The sequence below is a fragment of the Psammomys obesus genome, unplaced genomic scaffold, assembly GCF_907164565.1.
Source record: "Psammomys obesus unplaced genomic scaffold, mPsaObe1.curated_primary_1811, whole genome shotgun sequence".
In the NCBI taxonomy this organism is placed as follows: domain Eukaryota; kingdom Metazoa; phylum Chordata; class Mammalia; order Rodentia; family Muridae; genus Psammomys; species Psammomys obesus.
In genome coordinates this window covers 8,660,536-8,684,544 of record NW_026596073.1, presented here as the reverse complement: position 1 = coordinate 8,684,544, position 24,009 = coordinate 8,660,536, and the positions used below count along the sequence as shown (strand labels likewise).

At 38.0% G+C, this 24,009-nt stretch overlaps 1 protein-coding gene across 1 annotated transcript in view; it reads left to right on the top strand.

Annotated features, from left to right (window-relative positions):
* Nucleotides 1-22,685, top strand: part of Trhde (thyrotropin releasing hormone degrading enzyme) — a 481,130-nt gene extending 458,445 nt beyond the window's left edge. Inside the window, exons 16-19 of the mRNA XM_055626014.1 lie at nucleotides 5,321-5,488; nucleotides 7,892-8,032; nucleotides 13,075-13,156; nucleotides 21,750-22,685. Of these exons, the coding sequence (XP_055481989.1) occupies nucleotides 5,321-5,488; nucleotides 7,892-8,032; nucleotides 13,075-13,156; nucleotides 21,750-21,893 (535 nt within the window). The 3' untranslated portion in view covers nucleotides 21,894-22,685. The remainder of the gene's footprint in view (nucleotides 1-5,320; nucleotides 5,489-7,891; nucleotides 8,033-13,074; nucleotides 13,157-21,749) is intronic.
* Nucleotides 22,686-24,009: the final 1,324 nt, after the last annotated feature.

Sequence of the window (24,009 nt, the reverse complement as noted above, 5' to 3'; positions counted from 1 at the left end):
TTTTATCACGCAAATGAACTCTGTCATAATCCCATTTAAAATGAGAATGGAATGAAAACTATAGTACAAGTTACACTAATTAGGCAATACTTTCAGCAGTGTTACTACTCTAAAGAAAGATAAAAGCATTTTATTTTGGCAGTGCATCACCCCATCCATCTTTCATGCAGGTAACCAGGCGAGACTCGCTCAGGGTCCGTGCTCGTATACAACCAAAGGGCAGATAAAACCCCATTAAAAGATTTACTTCCAAGGTAGCAGTTAAAGAGAAATGACCGTGGGGATATTCACATCTTCATAAACAATTTTCCTGGTTACTGCCAAGAGGCCCTCAATCTCCGTAATCTTGATACCCATTGTCTCATAGGACTCATTTGTACCATTCATAACTATGGGTTCTGTGGGCTTCTTAGCTAATGCTTTACAAACAAATGAGCTTTTTCATTTGTTCCTAATGACTTTGGTTTATACAAAGAGATCTTAAACTGTCCCCAGAGCAATCATTTTGTGAAAATGTTATTAGAACATCTTTACAGATTTAGAAACAAAGTGGGGGAGGGAGTTCATTAACAATGGAAGTCATGGGGAATTGAGGGCCCCTGGCATATCCACTTCTTACTATTCTTGCTTTACTTTTAGTAATGAGTAAAAATGATCTTCTGAACTATACATTGATTCTTTATATGGCAAATAGCTAAGGAAGGGAGGAAGTGATGAGCTGGGAAGACTTACTAGAAAAATCACATTCTTGGGCTAATCAGCTCTGCCTTAACTCTTAGAGAATATATATGCAATTATACCTCCAGGTATCTGCTAATTGAGCCATTTCTTTCCTGAGACTTGGGGGATTTGTTTCCAAGACTGAAGACTGTTTTTCAGGCTTTAGATCATCTTTTCAAACACATGTGTGTGTTTCAAGTTAGATACGTGTACCATGTACAAAGGCACAGACAGCTTGTGTCAGGACTAAAAGTAGGCCTGCAGTCTTTTGCAAGGCACATCCATATTACACAGAATTTATCTTGATTTACAGCTGCAGATTTCTACATAGAAACTTTCTCTATCATTCTACACGTCTTCCTTTCAAAGGCCTGACCAGGACACTTAAGTTAAGCATATTGATCATTGTACCCAAACTTTTATGGATGGATTCGTTTTCAAGTCGTCTTCTCGTTGCTCTGTGTATGCCAGTCTTGCTGTAAGGTAGATTCCTAGACCACTGCTAAATTATGTCATTTTTTCAGATGAGTAATGGCTGTGTTTATTGAGTATCATGACAGTGCTAGTAAACATAATGTTTTCTTGCTAGAACACAGTCTTGTCAGCCCCAGTATTTCTAAAAGATGATATTCTCAACATTGCTTAAAAATAAAATTCAAAAAGACATGTCCACATAAACACTCAGAGAATTACATTTTGATCATCCTGGCATAAAAATCTCTCATCAAGTAGGCTTAGAGATTCACAATGGTGAACTCTAAAAGATGCACTGAATTGAAATATTAAAAAATAAAAAGATGCACTGATCTTGCAGTGGTCTGCTTCACCAGTCTTGAAGTTCTGACAGGTCTGACAGAGATTAGGTACTTGAAGGAGTTCAGAAACAGCTTTGGACCTTCCTTAATGTTCAGCATAGATGGGAGGTAGGCGGGTCTTCCAACTGTTAGTTTCCTTCTGGGAGAAGCATTAACCTGTGTACTCAATGCCCCGGTTTCTCTGGGTCTGCCTCCGTAGAGAGCATCTAGCTTTCAAGACATGGAATTCTGAAGCATATGATGTGATCTAGACACCTAAGGGAGCATGAAGACAGTGGGTATAGACAGTTAGACATCACAGTTTCTCTCCTAGCTTAGCACTGAGTAAGCAAACGAAAGCCACAGCTGTAGGCTACTTTCTGAGACAAAACTGGTTGGTAGGGTCATTCCAGAATCCAGCCAGGATGATTTTTATAGGTCGTCTTTTTTATGGAGCTTCTCTAGGAATGTGGAGAGAGTGATGTGCAGAAATCCACACAGATAATAAAGTCAGAAAATGAAGAAACAAGCACACACATCTAGAAAACCCTCTTAATGAAATAGACCTGGTTGTTTATTTATCAGTATAACATCACTGTTATAAGTATGCTCACTCAAGCTGAGATAAAATGAAAGAAAAGGTAAGACTTTCAACAAAGATAAAAATACTTAACAGTACCAGCAGGGCATGGAAATGAACAGCTGAATTAAAAGTCACTTGAAGGATTTACCAGCAGATATAAGCAAGCATAAATAAACATCAGAAAATAGAGCAGAAAACATATAGACATGGAAACGTGAAAAAGATTAAGTGACTTTTAGGACACTGTCAACATGAACACTGCACCAAGTCCATGGGAGAAAAGACAGAAGGAATGGACCAGAAGCTGTCTGAACAATACAATGGCTGATTCTTCCTTAGTCTGTGGAAGGAATTAATATGCAGGTCTAAGGAGTCTAACCATAAAAAAAAATACAATAATTCCTAAGAAATTCATACAGAGATAAAGTGCATCACTCATCTCTAAGCTGAAAAGGTAGAACAGACATATGTACAAAAAGTTTGTAAGTGACTACATTTTTTAATGGAAAATATCTCTTCTCAGCCGAGTCCCTTCTTCTATAAAGTAGTTGATGACACAGATGTCACACAGACCAAAACAGTAATTCAGACACAGACTACAAGAAGAACAACTCAGAACAAAGCATTCCACAGAATGATATTTTTGGCCTCTGCTGCCTCTTTAGAAAGTAACATGTTTTCATAGCCAAACCATTTGTTCATTTGTGTATGTATCTAAGCCAGCCTAACTGATATAGCCAGTAGTTACCTTTGCTGATGGCTGTACTATAGTGCTCATGAAATTTCTAGGGATTATAGTTTAACATCTGTGCTTAATATTTTTCTCTATTTTTTTGAACTTATATACACGGAATTCTTAATACGGATGCTAGTTATATAGCCATGGAAATCCTAACTCATTGGCTTCTATTCTCATATTCTGTTTGATCTGTCAATGGTTCAATGGATTTGTCTTGGAAAGTAAACTGTTACTAACATACCTGATATTGACTGATGAGTTTTCATTTCAGTAGAAATGCCTTACGTTTTTGGGTTTTACTTACAAAGTTCTGTATCAGTATCTTGGCATAAATCATACAGTAATGCAGTTGCCTTCTTCATCTCATAGTATTTGGAGAAGACCCAACATTTTTTTTTATAAGTGCCAATTTATTGATGATATATGGGTGACATTACGTTGTAACTCTTAACAATGAATTTTTCTCTAAAACATAGCAACAGTAATATCCTTAGTTTAATTTGAGTATGCGCTCTGGCATACTCAAGGAAGATATCTGTCACCAACTCTTGACAAGGACAGACTCTTATTGATAGTTTCTTTTTGTTTTTTTGCCTTTTTGATTTTTAAAATTAATTTCTTTATTATTATTTATTACAATTTATTCACTTTGTATCCTGGCTTTAGCCCTCCTCGTCGACTCCCAGTCCCACCCTCCTTCCCCCTTTTCCCCCTATCCCTCTCCCCTAGTCCACTGATAGGGGAGGACAGACCTCCTCCCCTATCTGACCCTAGCCTATCAGGTCTCATCCATTATTCAGATTGAGGAAAACTGTGAAGCTCTCTGATGCTATTGATTGTAGCTCTTTCCTCATCCTCTACTCCTCCCTCCTTAAAAAATAAACTAAAATAAAACAGATGAACAAATGGTTGCCTGTTCACACTGCTGTGTGAAATGGCTTGCTACCCTGCGTGCAGCTCTTCTTAGCCACTAAAATGAGTTTGATCCTCTCACTAGAAGACACTCAGAATTGTTTCTGCTTTCCCATACTGCTTTAACTGTAGTAGTGTTTTACAGTAAAACTCTGGGTATTTAAAAAGCAGGTTTTTAACTGCAACTCAGAGAAGACTATCTGTGTAGTCACATTCAAATTATTAATGGGAAATGTAACTAATAGGCTAATGAATATTGCAAAATAAAGAGATACACACTCTTCATGTTTTAAAAAGTCTTTGAATATTTCTTAAGACAAATATTTTAGAGAGCCGTGAAATGTGGTGTATTGTGGAACACCACTGTGAGGAAGTTGACTTGCAAATTCATAATTCATGAATTGCCAAGCTTAACAAAATTCATGTTAATTTTTCCCCTTCTGACTTTTTATTTTGGAGTCATAGTAACAGTTTACTATTTTTTTATAATAACTGTATAAACATAGTGAAAGAGGTCTTTGCGAGTTGTGTTTTATTTGTTTATCCTTAAATTTATGATTTTCTGTATTTGTAATATTTGAGGAAATTAACTCTAAATAATAATATAATAAAAATGTAATGGTAGTCGGTTAGCTCAGTGTAAAGCTAATGACACTAAGGTCATGGGTTCAATCCCTTCTACTGGTGAAACAGGAGTTCCTTTAGGCTAGATAGATGGCCCAGTGGTTAACAGTACTTACTGTTCTTACAGAAGACTGACTCAGGTTCAGTTCCGGGAAATCAGCTCAGGTGGCTCATCACCTGTAATTCCAGTTCCGGGGGACCTGACGCCCTCCCTCTTCCGTCCTCTCCAGGCTCCTGCACAAACTCGATGCAGTTCTATACACTCAGCCCCTCACATATATGAATTTCTTTTCTTAATAGATTTTTTAAGAGAGTTTAAAATAAAATGATGTTTTAATTCAAATAAGTTAGCCATGTACTACTATCTTTCTTGTCATTTCCTGAGTGTATATATAATGACAGCAAACTTTCAGATAGCAATTGTATTAATGCCATTGAAAATACAAAGGAATTTATTTTTGGTTCTTTAACACACCTTTCTTGTTCGCTTGTTTAATGATAATTATATGAATGTAAACAAAAATTAAATTCAAAACGTCCTTGGAATAAAAGGCATTATTTTCGTTTCTAGTCACCTGTATATTTGAATATTGTTACTATGTAGCATTGCATTCTTTTAAGAGAAATGTCATTGACAGATCATCTTTTAAATAGCTGCCTCTAGGAAAGCAACATGGGTCTTTAATTTCTTTTTCCTTTTTAAAATATATTTATTTATTCATTAGTAATTTTCATATATGAGTGTTCTACTTGCATATAGGCCTATGACAGAAGAGGGCACCAGATCCCCTTGTGAGCCACCACAGTGGGTACTGGGAATTGAACTCTGGACCTCTGCAAGAGCAGCCAGGGCTCTTAACTGCTGAGCCATTTCTCCAGCCCAGGTCTTTATTTTCAAAACCAGGAAGCTTTTGATTAACAGAGAACCGCCACCGGTTGCTTTCTTAGAATTCCACTGAACGTTAGAGACATCGTTTACTGCACCGGGGTGTCTCTGCTGGACGAGGACGTCTGGGAGTTCATCTGGATGAAATTCCACTCCACCACTGCCGTCTCTGAGAAAAAGATATTACTGGAGGCTCTCACCTGCAGCGATGACAGGAATTTATTAAACAGGTGAGTTCATTAAGGTTTTCTTTTTTGTATTTTTTTAATTTTATTTTTTTTTCTTATCAGTTACATTTTATTAACTCTGTATCTCAGCGGTGTCCCGATCCCTCATTCCCTCCCAGTCCCTCCCTCCCTCCCTCATCTCCACCGTGCCCCTTTCCAAGTCCACTGATAGGGGGGACCTCCTCCCCATTCATTTCAACTCATTTTTTTTTTCTTTTGCAATGAACATTATCATCTGCAATCAAACGGCTCCAGAACTGTTTTTATTTCCTTGACTATCTGGTAATGTGAAATTTGTTACTGTAAAACAGATATTTCAAAAGATAAGGAAACCTACTTGGTGGCATGGCTAAAGCAACCTGACTCGAAAGAAAACATTGTTCATGATTGTTTTTTTTTTTTTAATAAAATTTTGTGTGTTTAAAAACATTTAGTTATAAAAGTGAACATTTAGTGTGAAGAATTTGAGAGTGGAGTTGTGATCTTCTCATCCTACAGATATTCTTGGAGATTAATGTATTTCATGAAAATACTATGAATTTTATTTGTATCTTTAAAACAGTAATTATTATGTAATTGTTAACTGGGAAAGTTTTTTGTCTCTGTGTTGCTTTATTGTTAAGATTTTGCTTACATTGTTCCTTACAATAAAAGTTTTGCTATATTTACCTTTAGTATTTTATATATATTTATATTTTTTAACCAACCATTTTTTTTATTCTTTATTAATTACACTTTATTCACTTTGTATCCCCCCTGTGGTTCCCTCCCTCCTCCGTCCCAATCCCTTTCTTCCTCCACCCTCTGCATGCATGTCCGTCCCCAAGTCCACTGATAGGAGAGGTCTTCTTTTCCTTCCTTCTGATCCCAGTCAATTAGGTCTCATCAGGAGTGGCTGCATTATCTTCTTCTGTGGCCTGGTAATGCTGCTTCCCCCTCAGGGGGAGGTAATCAAAGAGCAGGACAAATCAGTTCATGTCAGAGACAGTCCCTGTTCCTATTACAATGGAACCCACTTGGATACTGAACTTCCATAGAGCTAAACAGAGATTTTTCAATAGAAGAATATCGAATGGCAGAGAAACACTTAAAGAAATGCTCGACCTCATCAGCCATCAGAGAAATACAAATCAAAATGACCCTAAGATTTCACCTTACACCCTTCAGAATGGCTAAGATCAAAAACTCAAGAGACAACACATGCTGGAGAGGTTGTGGAGAAAGGGGAACCCTCGTCCACTGCTGGCGCTTTCTCAGACAACTAGGAATAGCCCTTCCTCAAGATCCAGCTATACCACTCCTAGGCATATACCCAAAAGAGTCTCAAGTAGACAGTAAGGACATTTGCTCAACCATGTTTGTAGCAGCCTTATTTGTAATAGCCAGAAGCTGGAAACAGTCTAGATGCCCCTCAGTGGAGGAATGGATACAGAAATTGTGGTACATCTACACAATGAATAAAAAACAAGGAAATCATGAAATTGTAAATGGTAAATGGTGGGATCTGGAAAAGATCATCCTGAGTGAGCTATCCCAGAAGCAGAAAGACACACATGGTGTATATACTCACTCATATAGACATATAATATAGGATAAACCTACTAAAATCTGTACACCTAAAGAAACTAATCAAGCGGGATGACTCTTGCTAAAATGCTCAATTCCTATCCAGAAAGGCAAAAAGGATGGACATCAGAAGAAAGAGAAAAGAGGGAACAAGTCAGGAGCCTGACACAGAGGACCTCTGAAAGGCTGTGCCCTGCAGACTATCAATGCAGATGCTGAGAGTTATGGGCAACCTTTGGGCAGAGTGCAGGGAATCTTAGGAAAGAAGTGGGAAACAGTAAGATCTGGAGAGGACAGGAACTTCACAAGGAGAGCAACAGAACCAAAAAATCTGAGCAGAGGGCTCTTTCCTGAGACTGATACTCCAACCAAGGACTATGCATGAAAATAACCTAAGACCCCTGCACAGATCTAACTGGGAAAGTTTCAACTTAAGTATTTTTGAAGAATAAGACAAAACAGGGACTATTTCTGACATGAACTCAATGGCAGGCTCTTTGACGTCCCCACCCCCCAAGGGAAGAGCAGCCCTGCTCGGCCACAGAGGAGGACTTTGCAGCCAGGCCTGAAGATACCTGATAAAACAGGGTCAGATGCAAGGGGAGGAGGTCCTCCTCAATCAGTGGACTTGGAAAGGGGCAGGGAGAAGATGAGGGAGGGAGGGTGGAATTGGGAGAGAATGAGGGAGCCGGATACAGCTAGGATACAAAGTTAATAAAGTGTAACTAATATTAAAAAAATAAAAATTTAATTAAAGACAATTGTGAGTTTTTTTAATTAAGATTATAAAATGTTTACATCTTTTAGACTAAAAGTTTACCCACAATTTTATCCCTATAGGCTTCTAAATCTGTCTCTGAATTCTGAGGTGGTGTTGGATCAAGATGCAATTGATGTCATAATCCACGTAGCCAGAAATCCACATGGTCGAGACCTTGCCTGGAAGTTTTTCAGAGACAAATGGAAAATACTAAATACCAGGTAGAGATAACAATCTATTCATTTCTGAATGAATGAATGAATGAATGAATGAATGAATAACAACATTTGAGGAATAGACACACAAGGTTTTTGTTAGGTCTATGAACCAAATGGTAAATTTAGACTTTAAAATATTCCGCAAAGATGGCTGTTGCCATTCCTTGAAATTCACGATTTCTCTAACATTCTTCATGTAATAAAGATTGATATTTTTAATTAATGTGAATTCATGGAGAGAGTAAGAAATGTTTAACCAGGCAACTTTGCTTCGAAATTCATCAAACTGCATAAAGTCAAAATACTTTCATAAAATTTGTAAATTCTGTATATATTATAGAAAAAAACTATAAATCACATAGAAATGCTATTCCAACAAGAAACTTCACTCTTGTGGAATTGTATTAAATTCTCTATAAATGTAAATATCAAACACCTAAATAAAATAGTGACACGGAGAAGAAACATTAATCATTTGGACCATTATATTATTCCAGCTGCAGTAGAATTAATTCCCAGGAGATCTTGTTTCGTGGTGAGAATTCTTCAGCTTCAATTTTAGAAAATATTTCATTATGCATTTAAATATATTATAATAAATGCTAATTTATGTCTCTGATAATCTCTATGGTATTTTAAAATTAAATTTATTATAGAACATGTAAATGCTGCGTGTTATTCTTCAACATAAAATTTCCCAGATAGTAAGCAGATCTAACATTTGGCCTCTTAAACGCTGATGTGAAAACCACTGTGTGTTTTTCACTCCTTTATCACTTACCCTTGCGTAACAAGTTCATCAGAATGGGTTGTCACAGCTGCATACCTTTCTTCTACAGCTTCTTTATTGTCAGAAACCACTGATATAGCTGTAAGACATGCTGACATTTCTGCGTTTGCAGTTCATATCTTAGAATGATGGGAAAATTACAACTTATGTTGTCATTACGTTTATAATGAATCATGTAACAGTCAGTGAGGTGAAACTAATACATATGAGTATTTCAGTTTAAAGAATTTAAAAAACACAAACAAACCAATTTCTTCTTTGGCTTTATAGACCAGAGCTCAGCAGAATCCATATGTAGACAAATGTCAGTTATTTCCTCTTACTCTCTTTCTCAGCATGCTTGTTTTGTCTCTATGAACCTATGGCAACCATTTAAAAGGTAGAGAGTTTCAGTCTGTAAGTGGCAGGGGGGCCTAACTTCACAGGGAGGAATGCTTTTATCAGCTCCTATTTTTTTAATTAAATTAAATTTTATTAATTACATTTATTCACTTTGTATCCCCCCATAAGCCCCTCCTGATCTCACCCTCCCTCTCCCTTCTTCATGCATGCCCCTCCCCAAGTCCACTGATAAGGGAGGTCCTCCTCTCCTTCCTTCTGATTTTAGTCTATCAGATCTCATCAGGAGTGGCTGCATTGTCATTTTCTGTGGCCTGGTAAGGCTGCTCTCCCCTCAGGGGGAGGTGATCAAAGAGCAGGCCTATCAGATTGTGTCGGAGGCAGTCCCTCTTCCCATTACTATGTAACCCACTTGGACACTAAACTGCCATGGGCTACATCTGTGCAGGGGTTCTAGGTTTTCTCCATGCCTGGTACTTGGTTGGAGTATGAGTCTCTAGGAAGACCCCTATGTTCAAATTTTCTGGTTCTGTTGCTCTCCTTGTGGAGTTCCTGTCCTCTCCAAATCTGCACAAAACTAAAGTCCAAGTGGATCAAAGACCTCAACATAAAACCAGACACATTAAATCAGAAGAAAAAGTGGGGAAAACCCTAGAACTCATTGGTACAGAAGACAACTTCCTGAACAGAACACCAACAGCACAGGCTCTAAGAGCAACAATCAATAAATGGGACCTCATAAAACTGAAAAGCTTCTGTAAAGCAAAGGACACCATCATCCAAACAAAACGACTGCCTACAGAATGGAAAAGAATCTTCACCAACCCTTTATCTGACAGAGGACTAATATCCAGTACATATAAAGAACTAAAGAAGTTGAAAAGCAGCAAACCAAGTAATCCAAATAAAAAAAAAAATGGGGAACAGAGCTAAACAGAGAACTCTCTGTAGAGGAATATCAAATGTCAGAGAAACACTTAAAGAAATGCTCAACGTCATTAGCCATTAGGGAAATGTAAATCAAAATGACCCTGAGATTTCACCTTACACCCATCAGAATGGCCAAGATGAAAAAGCTTCTATTCTTGTAAGGTCTTGAATGTTAGGGCTCATGGGAAGGGCTGTCTAGGATGCTGTATTTTCACCTTACAGGTTCGTTCTGGTTTTAGTTTTCATGTGCTTTCATGGCTTCTATTGCTCCCGGAACCATCTCTCTAACTCACACCTTTCATCTGATGTCACCATATAGCAAAGGCATTCCCATTAGGATCTCCTGCTGGAGTTTGCCTTAAAACTAAACCTATAATTTCTTACTTGTCTTTCTTTCCTCAGTAAAAAAAAAAAAAATCTTTCTTTTCTTCCTTCAGATAACTATTCATACAAATCTTCCTTCCTTTTATCATATGTAATAATAGATCCAAGGTCCTCTCAACTATCTTAAATGTTTCCTAAAGGATTTCTTGCTATTTCCTGCCACTTCTTCAGCACATGTTTTTTTTCTTTTTGTTTTTGTTTTAATTTTTCTTCTCCAGTAGTCTTATAGCAGTCTTCTGACTTTCTACCTCTGTACTCACACTCACTGCCATATACATGAATATATAACTCTATTATCATCAGACCCTTTCAAAAGGTACATATTCTCTCTTCTGGTCCAGCTTCATAGTAGATGCCTTCCTGGTGAAAATTGATTCAACTTGTCCCTAATTACCATGCGTTTTCTCACTTCCTTGCCTTTTTTTATGTCAGACTTCTGCTTGGCACTTCTTTCTCAGAACAACATTGTCCTCAGTTTCAATGCACCTCCCAATTTACAGAGCTGGAGACCTTCTCTCAGTACTTTACATCATTTCATCAATGCTGTATCTAGTTACATTAACTGGGAATTATCTCTTTATATGTCTAGGTCTTCAACTGCAAAACACGAGGTAAATATTATGTCTTACTCTTCCTTACCTGGGAATGTAAATGAAAACAACAGGACCTCCCTAGTAAGAAGTGGTTTTTCTTCCTGTATGGAGAGCCACTTTTCTGACCACATGCTATTTACTTGTATTATTACTGAAGTGATTGTTTGGTTGTTTGCTTCTTTGAGACAGCAATCCTGAAACTAAGTAGACCAGTCTGTCCTCACACTTACAGCATTCTCCCTGTCTCTGTCTCCTGAATGCTCAGTCAGATTGTGGGTTTGTGCCATGGCACCTGGCAGTTTATAATATTGAGTGCCCATCTATTTGCTTTGACTAAGATGTCTTTTTTTCTCATCATGGCAATACTCCCATTTGATCCCCTCTTTAGATGATAGAACTAAGTCCATCAACAGACAAAGCTCTGAAGCTCTCACAAGCTGGGAAAACAAAAGAAAGCACCTAGTAATAATGGGCCTTTACTTACATGACTTCAGGCTTACTGTTGGTTATTTGGGGTTCTAAGGGTGTGAAAGTTGTAATGTATGTCATAGCAGAATAGAAGTAGATCAGCAAAGTGAAAGCTTTCCATTCGTGGAAATACATTGTCCTGGAATCATAGGTCAAGGAATTGTGTTCAACATATGAGAATTATCTGATATAACAACTAGATATAAACAATTAGATATTTTAATAACTACATGAGCAACTGATACTCTTTTATGAAATTTTACTAGAATTCCTAGGTCTATTACGACTAGCCAGAACATGGAATCTGTGTGACATATTGGTCATGCCTGAGCTGGTCTTAATTTTCTTCATTTCTTGGGAGACATTTCCCTTACAACAATCTAGATTGCTGTGCACCAGAACATTGTCTAGAAAAGATCATCCTGAGTGAGGTATCCCAGAAGACACACATGGTATATACTTACTTATATACTAGATAAGTGGATACTAGACCTATAATATAGGATAAACATATTAAAATCTGTACATATAAAGAAGCTAAACAAGAAGGAGAATCCTGAGTAAGATGATCAGTCTGCACTTAGAAAGACAAACAGGATGGACATTGGAAAAAGGAGAAAACAAGAAACAGGAGAGAAGCCTACCACAGAAGGTCTCTGAAAGACTCTACCCAGCAGTGTATCAAAGCAGATGCTGAGACTCTTAACCAAACTTTGGGTAGAGTGCAGGGAATAATATGAAAGAAGGGGACTTGGTAAGATCTAGAGAGGACAGGAATTCCACAAGGATAGCAACAGAACCAAAATATCTGGGCACAGGGGTCTTTTTTGAGACTGATACTCCAACCAAGGACCAAGGTCCATTCATGGATATAACCTAGAACCCCCCTGCTCAGATGTAGCCCATGGCAGCTCAGTCTGCAAGTGGGTTAGTAAGGAGAACAGGGACTGTCTCTGGTAGGCTCTTTGTTCCCCCACCCCCCAGGGAGGAGGCACCTTGCCAGGCCACAGAGGAGGACAATACAGCCAGTCCTGATGAGACCTGATAAGCTAGGGTCAGATGGAAGGGGAAGAGGACCTCCCTGATCAGTTGACATGGAGAGGGGCATGGGAAGAGATGAGGGAGGGATTGGTGGTGAATAAGAGATGGGGTTACAGCTGGGATACAAAGTGAATAAAATGTAATTAATGTAAAAAATAAAATTTTAATTAAAAATCGCGTCCCTTTCTTGGGTCATGGCTTGCAAATATCTGAATTCAATTCTAGGGGCTAGGACTTTTGGCAAGCTCAATGAAACTCAGACTCACCTGAAACACTGTGCTGCAGGTCAGGTGGATCTGATCGTATCCTCTGGCAATCAATGCTTCTTTGCATTTCTCACTCCTGAAAGGAATGACTAGTACTGTCCAGAGAGTTGGTGATCACTGACTGATCTGGCAAATGCAACCCTTGGGAAAGACTCCAAAAACCGTTATAGCAAGATTGCTTAAATTACTGCCTAGGTAGACATTAAGACTTTTTTTTTTCTTTTATCTTTGTAGGTATGGAGAAGCATTATTTATGAATTCCAAACTTATCAGTGGAGTTACAGAATTTCTAAATACAGAAGGCGAACTTAAAGAGGTAAACATCTTCTTACAACCTTCTTATATAAGCATATAAAATTACAAATTTGCTACAAGGACTTCATTACATTAGATTCATACCAGTTCCTCTTATCCCACCCCCTAGTCAGATGCATAAAAACCTATATACACACGTTTGCATGTACTCAAATGCACACATGCACATAAATACACACACACATTTATCCTTAAAACATTACCTGCAAAGAAATCTCTAACATATTACATGTTGAATGACTGTGAACAATGACGAGGGTTGTGAAAACTGTTCAAATGCAGTGAATTCCATAACTGGGCACCAACCATTCCAGCAATCTTTGAGCCAACTGGTGCTTCTCAAAGGACTCTGTGAACTCAGTATAAACCATTCACCAACAGCAATGCCAAAGACTACAGGTGCAAAAGAAACTGTGCTTGATGCTGAGGTGCCCAGTAAAAGCCTCATTGCTGAAGGAGACAAAGTAGCCTGCTGAAGTTATTCAGTCTATTAAATGGAAAAAATTCATATTTGTAAGAAGGAATAGAGGTGGTAACACACATTGAAAGTAATAGTTTGCCTCAGATAAATTGCTTGGCTCCATCACAAGTTAATTTTACGAATGGGAATAAGCTTGACTTTTTAATGAACTTGCGCCTAGGCTCTGGAATATCTGTCTTTTTCTTTCCCTGTTATATCTCTCAGTATGTTAAGATCTAGTTGTCTCCTTTCTCTTCACTAGCTCCTGTCTGTATGAGAGAGGGATATGAAATGGGGACTCATCAATCAAATAGGAAAAAGCATAGCAAAATATTTTTTTGCTTGAATATGATAATTGATGCTGCCCTTTCCTCTTCTGCTTTCACAATACACAGCTAACATCTAGCACAGAAACTCGTGGTTTTATTAGTGCTCATAGATGACAGGCTGGAAGCTGTGACTGGCAGATGCATTCCTTTAGAAGTGCTGGACCTTGAGCCTCTGTCACACCTGTTAATATTTCCCATTTTCCTGGAAGCATCTCCTTTTGCTAATGTAGGATTTGTCACAATGAGTACTGGGCTGATTTTGAGGCTCTGATTCTAGTGATGTAAAAGCCCATCATTCCCTCTGCTATGCGTGTTCCCAACCCTGAATATTTAGCTTTGAAATCCCTGAATTTGTTACTTTTTTTTTAATTAAAGAAACAAAATAGAAGGCACTTTTATGTGCCCACAAGAAACAGGAGGCATGTGCAGTTTATAATTGCTTTCATTATTTTTACCTTTATACTGAGTGCTTTTAATATCATGATTTATTATTTAGCATTCAAGAAATAAAGTGCTGATTTAGTGAAACCCCCACAAACACTGAAGTGAGCACAAAAGTGCAGTCTCTCCTTTCCTTTCCCCTGTCCATCCTGTTTCTCTCTTATCTCCTGGCTCCCTTTCACCTTTGTCCCTCTTTTCTTTGTCTACCATTCTTATATTCCCTGTTTAGATAATACAAAAGTCACAAACTCATGTTTTAAATTAAGATTTAGTTGAATTTATCACACACAAACCATCTTGTTTTATACATTTCACTTACATATTTAAATTTTGTTCTGTAATTAATTGCCATTTAAATGGTGCAAGCTACCCCTATCATGAAAGTTGTGATTTCAAAAGTGAAACTAAGTTATGGCTTTTATTCCATTATCTTCAAAGCGGCTAGCTTAACAATGCAGGCTTTCAGTGGAATGAGCAATGAGCTGTTTCACTGTGGACTTACTTGCTCTCACTCTTTAGTCTAACAATTTTGCCAGAAGCCTTTCTGTACCTTCACCACCTCACCATTTTCTGCAAAAGTAAGGGTGTTATTTTGAGGTGGGATGGGGTTTAATTTGTGGTGTCAATAACCCCTTTCTCAAGCAGAAGTGTTAGGCAAGATCAATGTCTTCCCTTTGAGGAGTTTTTAGATCCAAAGGGAATCAGCCCTTTCGTGAGTTATAAACTGTTTTTGATTCTTTTTATTTTTAATTATGTGACTTGTCTATATCTGCACATGGGTGTGTGCTTGTGAATGCAGGTGCAGCAAAGAGGCCAGAAAAGGCTTTTAGAGCATTTTGAGCGGGAGTTACAGGCTTTTTGAGCTGACTGAAGAGCATGATGGGAACTTATCTTGGGTCCACAGCAAGAGGAATATGCTCTCAAGAGCTGAACCATCTCTCCAGTCCTCTGAAAAAAAAAAAAAAATCATTAACATTTCAATGACCATTATCAGCTTCAAAGAGATTATGTAGAGAAACATATTTTGTTTTATGGTGCATTCCCTCAAACTGTTCTAGTGCCTAAGACTGGAGTTTAACTCTTAATTGAAATTTGACAGATATTCCTGAATGAGGGAATCCATCCTTTCCTTAATTTTAAATTAGCAGAAGTACAACTTCATGGAACCCCAGATATCTCTGTCATTTTCATGCTAATGTCCACTGAGCACTTTCCCCTTGTGGTTTGTCCTTCTCTGAACCTAACATAATACCCTACTGTAAAAGAATATACATTACCTCCATCACAAAAGGCTTCATCTGCAACCTTAAAGGGAAGTTGTTTTTTTTTTAACCTCATAATAGGCCAACAGCTAATTCTATTTAGAACTATAATTACCAAGGTTATATTATGTTTTGCATTTCACTCTTAAAGTATTTTATGATGCCAGAGTCTAGGATATTTAAATAAGATATTTTTCAATCTTAAACAGGTTTTTAAAAGACAGATTAATAAACAGACCTAGAAATGTTGTGCTAAGAAAATCAGAGGGAATGAGCATTACTGCCAACTTATTAAATTTTGCTTTACAAAAGTGTCTAAACTTGTTCATAATAAAAGCAGGACAGACAAGTATCTCAAAACCCAGTTAAGATCAAACCTAACGGTGGCAGAAAAAAATCTAGCAAAGAGCCTGAGAAATAAGCAGAACAGAATGCCAAGTGCCTTCATCCATGCTAAGCCTGCACAGGCAAGCATGTTCTGCTAGACACCACAGGCCCCTCAGGGACTTGTAAGGAGGCTCAGAACACAAGCTCTCCATACGCAGTGCTGGCAGTGCTGAGGAGTACAGGCTACGTGATCAATGCATGGAAACTATGGAAAGCGTGCCAGGTGTATGCTGATGAATTAGCTCCTCTTCCAATATATGAGTCACCTCAGGATTGCTGAGCTCACGAGGGAGGTATTTAGCACACTTCAATCATAATTTGAGAAATGAAACTCGAGGGATCTACTAGTTATACTGTCTATAGCGTTCTCTTGCATGATAATCTGACTTTCTGTCATGGTGTCAGTAATAGATCATGTTCAAGCCTGTGGCTTGGAGTTTTCTTCATGTGTTCAGCTTGTCTCACTAAGAGACTTAGAACATCATTACCTGATTGAAAGTTTCCAAAGGACCGTTGATCATTTTCTGGCATGTTCAATGAATACCTAGGAACAATACTATATTGTAGAACACATTTTAAAGAGAAGTAGGTGTATTTTCTCATTGACAGTTAATATGTAATTAAATATACTGTGATAATATGTTCTGTAATAAATCACACAATTCAAAATTGAATAAAATGCTTTATTCATTGCAAAAAGTCATAGACTGAATCTGTCTGAATGTGAGTGAAAATGTATCATTGTATTAATGGGATTTCAAACTGAAATCCAGATACTTGCTGGGCATGTTTATATGCATGCAAGCATTGTATATGGTACATATTTGTATAGAGCAGTGCCTAAAATTTGGGAAAGTGCAAAAAGAATTCCTCAAAGCATTCTTTCTTCCTTTTTTCTTAATATCTATACTTTTAGTTAAATATGTTAACTTTAGAACAGTAAAATGATTCTCAGTTGTGCATCAGATATTGTATGATTGCTTTAAAATACAGTGATTTTGATATCTGTCTTAGTTAGCATTTCTATTGCTGCAATGAACACCGCCACCCAAAAGCAAGTTGGGAGGAAAGGGTTCATCAGCAAAGGAAGTCAGGACATGAACTCAAATGGGGCAGGATACTGGAGACAAGCGTTGATGCAGAGGCCATGGAGAGGTGCTACATTTTAGCTTTCTCAGCCAGCTTTATTATAGAACTTAGAACCACCAGACCAGGTATGGAACTATCCACACTGGTTTGGGCCCTCCACATCGATCACTAATCAATCAAATGCCTTACAACCAAGTCTTTCATTTTATTTTGCTTTATTTGTTTTTTTATATTAATTACAGTTTATTCACTTTGTATCCCAGCTGTAGCCACCTCCCTCATTCCCTCTCAATCTCCTCCCATGCCCTTCTCTTAGTCCACTTATGGGGGAAGTCTTCCTCCCCTTCCATCTGACCCTGGTCTATCAGGTCTCATCAGGACTGTATACATTGTCTTCCTCTGTGGCCTGGTAAGGCTGCTCCCCCCCTCAGGGAAAGGTGATCAAAGAGCCAGGCACTGAGTTCATGTCAGAGACAGACTGTGTTTTCCTTACTAGGAAATCCACTTGGATACTGAGCTGCCATGGGTGACATCTGTACAGGGTTTCTGTGTTATCTCCATGCTTGGTCCTTGATTGGAGTATCAATCTCAGAAAATACCCCTGTCCTCAGATTTCTTGGTTCTGTTGCTCTCCTTGTGGAGCTCCTCTGCCCTCCAGGTTTTTCTATCTCCCCCTTCTTTCATAAGATTCCCTGCACTCTGACCAATGTTTGGTTATGAGTCTCAGCATTTGCTTTGATACCTTGCTGGGTAATGTCATTTAGAGGCCCTCTGTAGTGGGGTCTTATCCTGTTCTCTGTTTTCAGATTTTTCTGATGCTCATCCTTTTGCCTTTCTGAATGAGTATTGATCATCTTACCCAGGGTCCTCCTTCTTGCTTAGCTTCATTAGGTTTACATATTTTAGTATGAAAAATGCAAATAAATCCATATTTATCACCCTGCACAAAACTAAAGTCCAAGTGGATCAACAACCTCAACATAAAACCAGATATACTAAATCTGTTAGAAGAAAAAATAGGGAAGAGCCTTGACATCATTGGCACAGGAGACAACTTCTTGAACAGAACACCAACAGCACAGGCTCTAAGAGCAACAATCAAAAAATGGGACCTCATGAAACTGAAAAACTTCTGTAAAGCAAATGACAAAATGGCAGCCTACAGATTGGGAAAGGATCTCCACTAACCCTATATCTGACAGAGTGCTAATATCCAGACTATATAATGAACTCAAGAAGTTAAAAAGCAACAAATCAAGTAATCCAGTTTTAAAAATGGAGTACAGAGTTAAACAGAGAATTCTCAATAGAAGAATATCGAATAGCAGAGAAATAAAATAAATGCTCAATGTCCTTATTTGTCAGGGAAATGCAAATCAAAATGACCCTGAGATTTCACCTGACACTCATCAGAATGGCTAAGATCAAAAACTCAAGTGACAATACATACTGGAGAGGATGTGGAGAAAGAGGAACCCTACTCCATTGCTGGTGGGAATGTAAACTTTTACAACCATTTTGTAAATGAATCTGGTGCTTTTTCAGAAAATGAGGAATAGTGCTTCCTCAAGATCCAGCTATACCACTCCTAGGCATATATCCAAAATATGCTCAAGTACACAACAAGGACATTTGCTCAACCATGTTCATAGCAGCTTTATTCATAATAGCCAGAATCTGGAAACAACCCAGATGTCCCTCAGTGGAGTAATAGATATAGAAATTGTGGTACATTTACACAAGGGCATACTACTCAGCAATTAAAAACAAGGAAATAATGAAATTTGTAGGTAAATGGTGGGAACTAGAAAAGATCATCCTGAGTGAGATATTCCAGAAGCAGAAAGAAACACATGGTATACACTTACTTATAAGTGGATACAGCCAGGTCTTACAGAGGCATTTTCTCAATTGAGGTTCCTTCCTTTCATATAAATCTATGTTTATATGTTGACATAAGTCAAGCCAGTACAATGTCATTTCAAGTATGTAGTTTTGTGATGTGCTTTTCTGTTGCCAACACTGCCAGATGATAACATTCAGAAAATCTATGTGTATGAAGTCACCAAACATCATCATAAACAAACCAAGATGTCTATAAAGTAAAATCCAATTATTTCAGAGATGTAGAATTAACTGCATTTTTAGTACCTCCACATTTCACTCTTCCTGCCCCCATCTTACCTTGAGGCCCAGAATCTCCTTCCCGGCAGAGTCTCCATGTGGCGCCCTCCATGTGATGGATCACACCCCACACTAATTACAGCACATAATGTCTCTTTGCTATAAGTCGATTTTTCACATTTGTCTGTTAGCACTGTAATTGTTGGTTGGTTGCCAGTTTCTTAAGGCACACAGAACAAATAGCAAAGCTGCTAGTGTTTTGATATTGAACCAAATTCCTTGAGTCTTTCAGAGTATATGAGCTCTCTAAATAAACACTTCTACTAGGAAAACTATGACAAAGCACTTCAAAGTTTTAACTTCAGTGCTCAGATTCTCTGACTAAATGAGACAATATTCCTTCCTTATTGTAAACAATCCAATATTTCTATATATCTAATATCCTTTCTTATCATAGATATCCAATATTTCTAAACCTAACTTTTTGGTTGGTTATGAGGTTATTAACCACAAGGTTCATAGCACCACTGCTTTGTTCTATCATCTAGCTACTTTGGTAAGCTCTTGACACTGAAGATAGTTTTAAGTCCTAGTCTACTAATTTTTAGAATGTGACTAACATTTTCTTTGTTCTGATAGAAAAGTAAACCTTTAGTGTTATAATTTCAATGCTCTTTGCTATGGTGGATGTACCTTGTAGTTAGACCTGGTTGTTGATGCTATACCACCAACCTATTTTAAAAGATACATTAAATTTTCTATTTTATTATTTGTTGTGCCCTGTGTATCTTGGGTCCTGGGACTCTGGCTGGGGTCAGTGCAATAATAACAGAAGCGTAGACACATACATAGTAAAGCTGGGATCAGAAAGGACTCACGCGACCAACGGTGGCCACCACAACATGGAACCTCTGCAGGTTTATTAGGTACAGCACAGGGCCAGTGGCCCGCTGGTCTGAGTAGAAGGTCTCTACATGGGAAGAGCCTAAAGATGTAACATCCAGGAGAAGAATGCTACATTCCCTAATCTTTGCATACACTAGTTAGTCTCCCATAAACACTCATACTCAAACTCCCAAGGAATGTTTTGCCATCCATCTTGAGCCAGGCCTATATGCATTAATTGACTTTGCCAATTTATCATGGGTCAAGTGGTCTTGGGGGTCTGTGCCCATGTCAAAATATATTTTCACTTGGGGCTTCACACACTCATGATTTTTCCACTTTATACAGTTATCTCCTAATGAAACAAATTTGAAATTAGAGAAATTGTAATGCCCACAAAATTTTTCTGTGCAATTCAGAGTAGATCACATTGTGTGTAGACATGACCTATAAAACTGTTCTTCAGAATTTCTTATGTGCATGGACTCCTCTTATTCTTGATCTTCTCTTCTGTCTTTCCAACCTATGTCTAGTGCCCTCTTTATTACAAATCTCTTTCCCACATCTAATGTTTTGTTTTGTTTCATGACCCATTGAGTTTAACCAAAGTCTTCTCTGTGACCATAGCTTTGAAATTTTTCAATTGGAGCCTGGTGGACTTGCTGGGAGTCATGGAGACACAACTAAAGATAGTGACTGTATTCACAAATCTATCAGTAACCAATTAGTTCGCCGGTAAGGTGAAGCACCTCACAAGTCCCCTCTCCATTAAACTGATGACAGGGCCAGTATCTCATAGGACAATTGCCATGTAACTGCAGCTTCTCTAGGTCCATGATAACGATGGCTATGTTTTATCTGGAGCAAGCCACTTTGCAACTTTGTCTTCTGACCCTTGCATTTTTTTTTTTACCTCTTTCAGTATTTATTTTCACTTCAAACTTGTTCCATATTAATATATTGACTACCAATTATGATTAGGTTACCAGTCTGGCCCGTTTAATGAAAAAGCAGTACGTCAATCAATAAAACAATAAATTTTGGTTTTATGGAGAAAAATCATTTATATAGCAGCCACATGTTGAGAAATGGGTAAAAACAAGTCTCAAACCCACCAACATGAGGATAGGGTTTGGGAAGAATAGTTGGAGTAGATAGACAAGGTGAATAAAGTGATCAGTGTGTTGTTAATTCAGAATTAATCTGTATAGCTTTTCATAGGATACCTGTTCAGAAACTGCCAGTGTTAACATGATCTGTTGGGGAGAGATATTGGTCCTAAAAATATCAAAATGTCATCTAGAAGACATCTGCTGAGGCTTAAGTGATACCCGTAGGTTAAACAAACACAGCTTCAAGTTCCTGAAAAGTATCTCCGGGAAGGGGAGTGCTGCCATCACCAACATACCAGATATGTGAGCTCCATTGGGCAAAAGCAGTGGCAGACCACGGATGTGGTGCTTAGGCGAGTGTAACTCAAAGCAAGTGGAGGTAGAGGGTTCATTGAAGGTTTTCCTAGGTTTCCATATGATGCTTCATCTCAAGCACATTCTGATTTGTGCGCGTTCCACATAATTCATAACATGTAGATTCACCATGTTCAATTTCCATTTCCAGCTAAAGAACTTCATGAAGACTTACGATGGCGTGGCATCTGCTTCTTTCTCACGAGCTGTGGAAACCGTGGAAGCCAATGTGCGCTGGAAAAGGCTTTATCAAGATGAGCTTTTCCAGTGGCTGGGAAAAGCCATGAGGCACTAATATGCATCACTTATAGAGGACTCAACCTAGAATTCTGTGAGAGGATGTGCTTTCTGTGCAGTGAGGAGGCTAGCCAGAGTTTCAGTGTTGATTTTGTTTTTTTGTTTGTTTGTTTTGTTTTGTTTTGTCTATCGGTGTGTGGGGAGTGTGGATATTTTTCTTTCTTCCATTCACTCCACATTTGTTTTTCTACTGGATATTTCTCTGTAAAGAACACTTGCAAGTGATGCTTGCCCTGGTTACTTCAGCTGTACATCCCCTGCTGTTCAGGACCAAACATGATAGTGGGTGCATGTTCACGTTGCAGTCAGTTTGGAAAACCCCATTCAGAATATTCTGTGCATGGATATATGGTCCCGCCTGTGTTCCAGCATGCTTATTTAACATGTCCAATGTTGTATGTGAATATATGTACATCCAGAATGGGCATTATGCGAAAGCACAAAGATTACCTATGACAATCAGTGTTGCAATGAAAGTAAAAAGTCTTCAGAAGGGAGTCTTAGTCTCAGCTACAGACAACAGGAGAGATAAAAAGCACTCTCTAATCATTCTGCAGCATTTGTTTCAGCACTTGGATTGTCTGGAAATGACTATTGTGTTGCTAACTCATTTTTTTTGAGTTAAAGCTGTGTATACACTTGCAAAGATGTACAGATTGTATGTACATATGCGTATGTACATAAGGAAGCACCATATGTGTATATATAGTATGTTGTACATGCACCTGTGCAAAATATCTCTTCAGCTCAAAGGAAATTTAACTCTTTTTATAAACGTGTGAATACTTGGAAGAGGTTTCAAAGAGTTTGTCTCAACGTTTTCCTTCCTTCTTTATAGCTCACTTTCTTAACTGTTTTTTTTTTGTGTGTGTGTGTGTGTTCTGAAGAATGATCTATTCTACTACATTAAGCTTATTTCTAACAAAAATACACTTGTAAACTAACCACTTGGCAAATTCTCTTAAGTCAGTGACAGCCTTTCTCACTATTTTCTGTAATTATTTTGATCAACATTCCTATTGCATAGAACAATTTTGTGTATATTTAGAAAAATGATCACTGTTGAGAAAGTGGTTATGTACAGCTTCTCTGTCTTTCTTACCTTAAGTACTTAAATTCTATGTGTGTGCTGATCTTCATGTGTATATTGCTCCTATCCTCCATTAAGCAACCATACCTCAACAGGTCTATTAGCATTTAATGACCTTTTATGCCAGTTGTGCCCTCCCTTATGACACAAAGTCGCTTTTATACTGTGTTACTGTACAAAGCCTTTGGGAATCAGCAACCCTGTTCTACCTGGAAAATTCCACGGCTACATGTAACACAACTCGGTTTCAGTGTGTTTCTCACCCAGAAGGCCAGCTCTGTGCTTTAGAGTCGACATGTTTTAAGTTTAGCATTGTAAAATACTGATACAACTATAATGTTGAGTCAACTATTGTGAAACCCCTACTATTTTCCTGTAGTGTTCAGCTCTTCCAAATATCGCAAATCACTGAAACAATGGATTCCAAGACTGTCACTTAATGGTAGAAGGAAATCATTCACAAAGCAGGAGTCATAGAATTATTTGGTTTGTAGAAATGGAAAACAATTTCCCAACCAACAGACTAAGTTACAACTAAACTTGAACCCTATCATGTAAGCAGTTAATGCATTATTTCTGACACCTACAATTTTCAACACTTCATTCAATTAAATACATAAATTTGAAGTACTACGTGGTATTGAAGAATTCTGGTCTTGCTTAGTATGAAATTTGGGTTACCTATTGGAAGTAAGCAAGTTCTAAAACATAACACACATCGACAGTATACAGCCATGAAGGCCTCCGATATCCATTATAGCACTGGTAAATTCAGTTCATGAGGACAGGGCTGCCCAAGGGATGTCTTGTTTTGTTTCCTGAAGTAGTGAAAAATGCGTAGAGTGGTGGCTTTTCATCTTAAGTGAGTCGTCATTTTCAACTCTGGGTTTGTGGGGCTTTCTTGGTTCTTCTTCCTTCTTATTGTTAGTAGTCATAATCTTCCTTTGGTATTTTAGTGGCCTTGAATACAACCAGTTTAGCTATAATCTAAATCCTCAGTGTAGACTTACGTGCAATGTTTATA